The following is an 8,769-nucleotide window of genomic DNA, read 5'->3' on the forward strand; positions in this document are numbered from 1 at the left end:
AATTCCATCTGTTGGAAAAATTCCATTTGATATGATTATTTTGTGTGATGGATGACCATACTACTGGGTGGATGACCAGCCAGCACTCTGGTTTTATAGTATTGTAGGGCTAGGTTAGCAATCTGATACATCAAGTTAAGCACGTGAATCTAAATAATTGGCCTGAGTTTCACAGGTTCCAGTCACCTTGACCATCTACAACTCCCAATGACTTAGTGTTGCTTGTTGTTATAATTCCTTGCGTTAGGTTATTGCAAGAAGGCTTTTGCAAAAAAGTGAGCCTTGCAATGTACTCTGAAATGGTCATATGCTGGATCAGTCTTTTATCTGATATATTGTTCCACTTTCAATTGAGAATGCTTTCTCTCCTGCTCAATTGATCTGACACCATGAACAGTTAGTTGTATTTGTCTCAGAGGAATATAGCTGCTTCTGTTGGTCACAAAGGGAGATGCTGTCTGTAATGTTGCCATCCCTCAACCTGAGGATCTTTAAAGATGGAGACCAGGCCTTGAACTGGCACCAGAACTAAACTAGGAATTTGATGAAGATGTCAGAAACCAGCATGCAATGTTCTCAGGGTTTCTTCTTGCTAAGGAGGAGGGCTGCTACATTTTTACACTAGTTGGAGTTTCCATGTTGCTTGAGCCCTAGACAGAACGAGTTAGAATAGTCTAACCTGGATATGATGAATATATAGATCCCTGAGTGAGAGGAAGATGAGTAGTTTCCTGGCAAGTTGTGGGCAGAGAAAGGCACTTCTCGCTACTGTTGCTACCTGAGTATGCAGTAGAAAGCCACTATAGGTGATGCAGAATAGGAATAATATGGTCCTGTTTCAGGGAGTGAGAGTAATCTGGCTGTAGAATTCTATACCACTTTAAATGTAGAGAGTAAAGATTTAGAAAGAGGGAACTGCAATAGTTAAGTATCAAAGGCATAAAATGTGTATTATAGCAGAGACTCCCAAATAAGGACAAATTGTTGTAATTTTCTGAAGTAGAATAGGCAGATTTATGAACAAGATGTAAAAGAAAAGAAAAATCAAGAATGAGTCTAACATTTTTGGTCTTATGAGCAAAGTTTAGATTAGTCAGAAATACGGGACAAGCAAGACTTTTTAGCCAACAGGATGAGTTCAGTAGGGGAAAATCACTATGAAGCCAGAGAAAGAAGGCACTGTGGAGAATCAGTAAATGAAGATATAGAATTGAATGTCAAATACTTATCATCATAACTAGTCACTCCAAAACCTCAGCAAAGACCTGGGAGTGTTGCTTATCTCAAATAGCTCCTCAGGAGGACATAATGTTGACAAAGGCATAAGTTTTTGCTTGGGCTCTCCACATTCACATTTGACATCATTTCTCAGCTTCCACCTGGTCATATTGTCACCAGTCTTTGCCACATCAGTTCTTGCTTGATTTAGATCACACCATTGTTTTACTTCGATGTCAGAGTCTGGGAGGAGCTTTTCTGAAGGAACAAGGTTCTCCAAGATCATCAGCATTTCCTACCATATTATGCTTCCACCAGGCTATTTTGTGATAAAGAATTCTCAGAGGCAAAGCTCTTTCTGGACTTCAGCTTCTTGAGTATTGGAATGTGCCCATGCAGTGGGCGTCTTGGATCATACACCTATTAATATTTCTCTTTTTTTAATGACGGCATCCTGTCTCACTGATGGTAGTACAATCCTGGCAAGGCAGTATAGCGACAGTGCAGGAGTCAGTTTCAAAGTCCCTGTGATGATGCTATAGAACTGATTGTCAGTTTTGTATGCATGTGTCATAGGGGGGAGGGCACTGGATGATGCCACCTACTGGCAATTCTGGGTATTAGCTCTGTTCAGTTCAGCACCCGCTTTCTTCTCTGTCACTGTTGCAGCTCTCCTTCCGCCCACAGAGTCACACCACAGAGGCTTTGTGAATTGTCCCTCTGGCTAGATCACACTATGATTCCCCTTCTGGGAGAGTCTTTCAAAGTCTCTCTCTACAAGCAGCATCAGGCACTCCTCAAGCCCACTGCCCTGACTATGTCACTCCTGCAGTAGATGGTACAGGCCCACCCGCTACTCTGGGTTCCAGTCCCAGGCCCTATAGCAAGCAATTAAGGTCTGTGATTATGTCAACTTTACTATGCTCACCCCTGGAATACTTCCTACCATGCTTCTTCAAGCTTTTCATTCTCTAGCCTTCCTAGTCAGACCCTACTCTCTTTGGCCTACCAGGTAAACCCTTTCTCAGGGGTTCCTACCCCACCGCCTTCTCCTTTATGATCAGGAGAAAACTGTAGGCTTCCTCTCTACAGCCTCCTACACTTTTGACAGCCTCCAGGCTTTATAGAAGCCCCCTGTTCCCTCACAGATGAGTTTCCTTCTAATTAGTGCCTTCTACACAGCCTAAATCTCCCTCCTGTTTGCAGCTTAATTGGTTGATTGGGCCCATCTGGCCTAATTCAACTCTTTCAGGGCTGGTGTAGGGAGTACACCCCATCACAGCATGGCTCAAATGTGACCATACCAGGGCATAGTACTACACAGCTGATTAACACAGGGTGAGACTGGTGTCTCAGAGTATTTTGGGGTCAGCTTTCCACTTTGTGTTGGCTGGTTTCTGAGGTACACAATTCCTGGAGTTCACTTTCCTTTTCAGCTTCTTGATTTACTCTTTGAATGTCAGTGACCCTAAGGTACACCAGATGTTCATAGCGCTCAAGGATTGTACTGGGCAATATCTGGAGTTTTTGCTTGGCCTGATGGCATTTCAGCTGGAAGATGCACACTTATGTCTTGATAGGGCTGGCATTCAGAAACCATGTGTGATAGTATTTTCCAAGTACACTCAGGGAGCCACTTACAATGTGCTCAGTGTTCTCAAATCTTTTCAGCTGTGTGGTGAGGCAAAGATCATCTGCTTAAATGAATCTTCACACATTGGGGAATTGTGGTTGGTTATTTGTGTGGACATTAAACAGCAAGAGTGATAGCACTGACCCTTGGGGTAATCCATTTGACTTTTCTGATGTTCCATCTTGACAAAGAAACATCAATTATTGTTTTGAGATGGGAGGAGAGGACCTGGTTGCTGTGATGGCGGCAGTCAGACGCCTGTGGGAGATCCGCTGGTCCCACGGATTTGGCGGCAATTCGGCTGCCTGTCTGCTGTGCTTGGGGCAGCAAAAAAGCTAGAGCCGCCCCTATTTCCAAGCCATCTTTGATGTTTTTAGTTAGGTTTGCAACTTGGCTGCAGCACGAATGTCCTGGACAGAAACCAGCATGGTCATCCATCAGCTGCCTTTCCACTATTGGTGTTATTCTAACCATCAGCATCCACTCATATAGCTTTTGGATTGAGCAAAGTAATGATATTGGGTGGTAACTCCAAAAGGAGTTAGGGTCTTCAAGTGGTTGGAGTGATGCTATCAATCAATCACTTTAATCTGTCTTCACAGCCTGGGGATCTGCACTGTCTCTGTGCAAGAGTTAAAGAAGTCATACAGCTATTTCTGTACTCTCATCCTGCAGAGTAGTAATAGTTCACTAGACAGACCATTGAGTCCATCTGCCTTTCCATGTTTCAGAGTTTTCAGGGCTATTGTCACCCCTTAATATTCAGCTGCTCATTGTGGACTTTGCTGTCTCTCAGCGCTGGTAGTTACAGCTGTGTTAGTACAGCTGTATAGGGCCAGCGCTGCAGAGTGGCCACACTTACAGCAACCAGCGCTGCAGTGTGGCCACATTTACAGCACTTGCAGCGCTGTTGGGAGTGGTGCATTGTGGGCAGCTATCCCACAGAGCACCTCGTCCCATTTCGGCGCTGTGGCTTGTGGGAAGGGGAAGGAAGTGTGAGTGTCTTTCCGCTTCCTGTTCCAACGCCCCGCGGTGCTTTGCTACACATTCCGAGCAGTTTGGCGGCATTGTGATTCTACAGCGCTTTTTCTGCGATTTTTGTTATAAATGGAGCCTGAGCAGCTGACGACCTTATTGATGAATGTTGCCAGCACATCACGCATGGCAGTGGAGCTATTCCTTCAGCTGCAAAGTGAGAGTGACAATGACAGTGAGGAGTCAGACGATGATATTGAATCGCCTCAATGTGAAGACAGTAAATTGCTTGTGGAAGTAACAGACGTGCTCAGCTCCGTGGACCGGAGCGTTTGGGCTCGGGAAACCAGCACTCAGTGGTGGGATCACATCGTCCTGCAATCCTGGGATGACGAGCAGTGGCTGCAGAACTTTCGGATGAGAAAAGCCACTTTCATGGCACTGTGTGATGAGCTCGCCCCTACCCTGCGCCGCAGGGACACGAGATTGAGAGCTGCCCTGCCAGTGGAGAAGCGGGTGGCTATAGCAATCTGGAAGCTGGCAACTCCAGACTGCTTCAGATCGGTGGTGAACCAGTTTGGAGTGGGAAAGTCTACAGTTGGAATGGTGCTGATGCAAGTTTGCACAGCCATTAATCGCACCCTGCTAAGAAGAACCGTGACTCTTGGGAACGTGCAGGACATTGTGGATGGCTTTGCAGAAATGGGGTTCCCTAACTGTGGAGGGGCAATAGATGGGACGCATATTCCTCTTCTGTCACCACCCCACCTGGCATCAGAGTACGTTAATCGCAAGGGGTATTTCTCCGTGGTTCTGCAAGCGCTTGTGGATCACCGTGGGCGTTTCACTGACATTTACTCAGGATGGCCTGGAAAGGTGCACGATGCACGCATCTTTAGGAACAGTTCCCTGTTCAGGAGGCTGAGGGCCGGGACTTTTTTCCCAGACCGCAAGATCACAGTAGGGGACGTCGAAATGCCCACTGTGATCCTTGGAGACCCCGCTTACCCCTTAATGCCCTGGCTCATGAAACCATATACAGGGAAGCTTGACAGGAGCAAGGACCGGTTCAACTACAGGCTGAGCCGGTGCAGAATGACTGTGGAGTGTGCTTTTGGCCGTTTGAAAGCCCGCTGGCGCTGTCTTTATGGGAAGCTAGATTTGGGGGAAAGCAGCATCACCGCTGTTATATCCGCGTGCTGTACCCTCCATAATATTTGTGAAGGGAAGGGTGAAAGATTCAGTGAGGAATGGACCTCCGAGGTTCGATGCCTAGAGGATGAGTTTGCTCAGCCAGAGAGCGGGGCTAATAGGGAGGCCCAGGAAAGGGCCACAAGGATTAGGGATGCTTTAAGGGAGCGATTTGATGCTGAGAGCCAACAGTAATGTTTGATGCATTTGATGTGCTTTGCTTTACCTTGGTGTATAATATTTACCACTTCCAGCAATAATATAATGTAGTGAAAAAGAAAAAAAACCCTTTATTCAAAATACAGTACATAAAAGGCAAGGGGGTTGGGGTGGTGGACTGTACATTCACAGGTTTGAATATGTCCTATTTTGATCACTATTCAATGTCTGCTGCACTTCAGGATTACTATGCTGCAGAATAATTGGGGTGGAGTGAACAGGGTAAGAATTATAGTTATCAGGGCTGGTAGGTGATCGTACAGGTGTTGGGGGCAGCTGGGGATAATAAGGAACTGGCTGCTGGAGAAAGTTGTTTTGTGGAAATACTGGGGAACAAGGAAGAGGGCTTTGGGAGGGCTGTGGGTTACAATGGTACATATTTGTCTGCATGGCTACAAGAGACTCAAAAGACTCAGTTTGGCGAGCCAGGAGGCTTATCATCTGCTTTGTGGTTTTTTTGGCAGACAATTCCTTTCTCCTGCTTTCTGTTTGCCTCCATTCATGTACACTCTGTCTCCATTCATACATCTTCTCTCTCCATTCCTGTGTCTTCCTACTTTCTCTGTTGTAGTGGCTCATAACAGATTTGATCAATTCCTCTTTTGATTTTCTAGGATTCCGTCTCAAGTTCTGCAACCTACGTGAGGCCGGTGATCCGGCTGCAGTAGTCAAGGTCACTAGAAAAAAGAGAGATAGAACCATGTAATACACAGAGGCTACATTGTTTATTATCACACATTGAAGGACTTTTTAGACTTTTGGTAGCATCCTTCTCACATACCTCACATAACACAGAGAGGGCAGGGAAGCTAAGTCATGGCGAGCAATGAGGTGAGTGGTTTTGCCCCGATTTCCCCTTGGGAGTGGGAATTGACCAGTGGGTCACTGAGGTTTATCAGCAATGGGTACAGGAGGTAGCTGGTGTCCTGAAGAGGGGACAGTAGTGAACAGGAAGGTGGTGAGCTGCTTGGGGGGGGGGTTGTTCTTTGGTCCGCGTTCACGCCGTCCTGCTGGTGAGGGGGGGGAAGCACCGCGGTGCTGGATGCCTGCTTGGAGGGGGGGTGGGGAACACAGGAGCACACCGTGGTGCTGGATGCCTGCTTGGAGGGGTGTGCACAACACCGGAGCACACCGCGTGGATGCTTACGTGCTGGGAGGGGGGGTTGGGAACACCGGAGCGCACCGCAGTGCTGGATGCCTGCTTGGAGGGGGGGTGGGGAACACAGGAGCACACCGCGGTGCTGGATGCCTGCTTGGAGGGGGGTGCATAACACCGGAGCACACCGCGTGGATGCTTACGTGCTGGGAGGGGGGGTTGGGAACACCGGAGCGCACCGCAGTGCTGGATGCCTGCTTGGAGGGGGAGTGGGGAACACAGGAGCACACCGCGGTGCTGGATGCCTGCTTGGAGGGGGGTGCATAACACCGGAGCACACCGCGTGGATGCTTACGTGCTGGGAGGGGGGTGGGGAACACCGGAGCACACCGCGTGGCTGGCTACGTGCTGGGAGGGGGGGGGTTAACAACAGAGCGCCATGGGCTGGGGAAACGCGAACCTGGTGCCCTGCACTCAAGTATCCCTAAACTCTCAACAGGGTTTCCTACTGCCAGACATATCACTGCTGCGTGTTACCTGGGAAGAGAGGGAGGGTCTTCTACAGGAATGTGGATACTGCCCTGGCCCCTATGCAGCTTGCCTGTGTGCAGCCATGGTCCCCCCACCCCTCGCTGCACAGTGGATCGGACGAGTTAGCCTGACCGGGACAGGGACCACGGTGGCTCTCCCGATCAACTTGAGAAAGCAACTAGCAAACGCACTTGCTGCAACTTTTCAAGAGATTACCGAGGTAGATTACAGAGACGTGATAGAGCAAATCAATGGGCTATTCCACGTTTAGGCATGCATGCAGGCAGCCGTAACCAAAACCCTCCTCTCCCAAAACATAAAAATCTACTTACCCCGAGCACGATCCTCAGTTTCTTCCTCACCATCAACTTCCAGCTGCTGCGACTGGCTAGCCTCCTCCTGGCTTGAGAAGAGCTCCTGGCTGCATGTGTACTGGGACTCCGGGGTGTCTCCCTCCACGCCAGTAGCCTCACTGTCGCTGTCCTCTACAACTCCCCCCCACTTCTCCCTGCTCTGAACTCTCCATCGTGCTCCTAGGATTGGCAGTGGGGTCACACCCAAGTATGGCATCCAGCTCCTGGTAAAAACGGCCGGTCGTGGGGGCAGCTCCTGAGCGGTGATTTCCCTCACGAGCTTTGCAGTAAGCACTCCTGAGCTCTTTAATTTTGACACTGCACTGCAACGCGTCCCGTTCATGGCCCCTTCTCATCAAGGACTGCGATATCTGCCCATAGGTATCATAATTTCTCCTTCTGGAGCGCAGCTGTGCTTGCACAGCCTCCTCTCCCCAAACACTTATGAGGTCCTGCAGCTCTGCATTGGTCCATGCTGGGGCTTGTTTGGTGCGTGAAGGCATGGTCACTGAGTGATTGATTGATTAATTGCACTCCACACCTGGCTGAGCAAACAGGAAGGGGATTTTTAAAATTCCCGGGGCATTTAAAGGAGGGGTCAGGTGAGCCCAGGGCAGTGGAGTTTGCATGATTATCAGAGAGGCTTCTAAGGTATGCTGGGATACCTGCTTATGCCACGGAGGTCAATAAAAACGCTGGTGGGTGTCTACACTTGCTGACCAGCGCTGGATCACCAGCGCTGGATCCTCTACACCCGAGGCTCGACCGGGTGTACAGCCAGCGCTGCAACCAGGGAGTTGCAGCGCTGGCCGTGCTGTGCAAGTGTGTACACCACCTAAGTTGCAGCGCTGTAACCCCCTCACCAGCGCTGCAACTCTGTAGTGTAGACAAGGCCTCAGAAGTGAACTAACTTGTTTCATGTGCTTTGCTTTTTGGGCTGATTTACTAATTAGAATGAGCTGGTGTGCAACTTGGTTTGGAGAGTCTGCGGCAATGTACGTTGGTTGTTATCTATCCAGGTTCAACTTACAAATGGTGGCCAATGCTTTTTTTTTTCTCTCTCTCTCTTATGACACAGATTTGTTATTTTAATCAGTTCTCTCCAGTAGTCATACTGTTCCTTTCCAATCCTGCTCAGAAGCATTTCCCCAAGCTGAGTGGTTTCTTCACCAAAGAGATCCAGGTCAAACAGCTCTGAATATCTGAATATTTTTGGTTTGTCTGTTCTGAAGGCCCAGGAACTCTGAGTGTCTATCATGCTTTTGGGCAGTCTTCCACACCAGGAGACAAATTCTCCATCATGCTCATATATTGGAGAAATGTTACAGATGGATTCATGCAATTCAAAGGCAACGTTTTCCCATATAGCCTTTCTGAAGCTGAATCATGACAGGTACTTTTTTCCCTTGGGTTCTACTGCAGCCTCTATTATCACTTGTACTGGTTCATGCTGCAGTCTTGGGATCAGTGTCATGACCTCCCTTCTGAAGTTGCCTGCATTTTCAAAAGTAATAAGGACTAGGTTGGGATTGTAGCCCTTGTTCCATCATGCA

General features: G+C 48.4%; 1 protein-coding gene across 1 annotated transcript; it reads right to left on the bottom strand.

Moving 5' to 3' along the window:
* Window positions 1-5,324: 5,324 nt before the first annotated feature.
* LOC127047366 (uncharacterized) lies at window positions 5,325-8,474 on the bottom strand. Its single transcript, XM_050945485.1, has 3 exons — window positions 8,247-8,474; window positions 7,196-7,376; window positions 5,325-5,913 (listed from the first exon to the last, which is right to left on the bottom strand). The coding sequence occupies exons 1-3, from the start codon at window positions 8,472-8,474 to the stop codon at window positions 5,363-5,365; spliced, it is 960 nt and encodes a 319-aa protein (XP_050801442.1). The 3' UTR covers window positions 5,325-5,362.
* Between the last annotated feature and the right edge of the window lie 295 nt (window positions 8,475-8,769).

This window comes from Gopherus flavomarginatus, chromosome 3 (assembly GCF_025201925.1).
Source record: "Gopherus flavomarginatus isolate rGopFla2 chromosome 3, rGopFla2.mat.asm, whole genome shotgun sequence".
Classification (NCBI taxonomy): Eukaryota; Metazoa; Chordata; order Testudines; family Testudinidae; genus Gopherus; species Gopherus flavomarginatus.

Bases quoted from the DNA above. Each gene is read 5' to 3' on its own strand.
- LOC127047366 (XM_050945485.1), bottom strand. From the start codon at position 8,474: ATGATAGACACTCAGAGTTCCTGGGCCTTCAGAACAGACAAACCAAAA. The intron at 7,377-8,246 runs GTAAGTTGAACC...TGGAGAGTTCAG, and splicing joins AAAAGCATTGGCCACCATTT to AGCAGGGAGAAGTGGGGGGG. The intron at 5,914-7,195 runs GTAAGTAGATTT...TCTTTTTTCTAG, and splicing joins AACTGAGGATCGTGCTCGGG to TGACCTTGACTACTGCAGCC.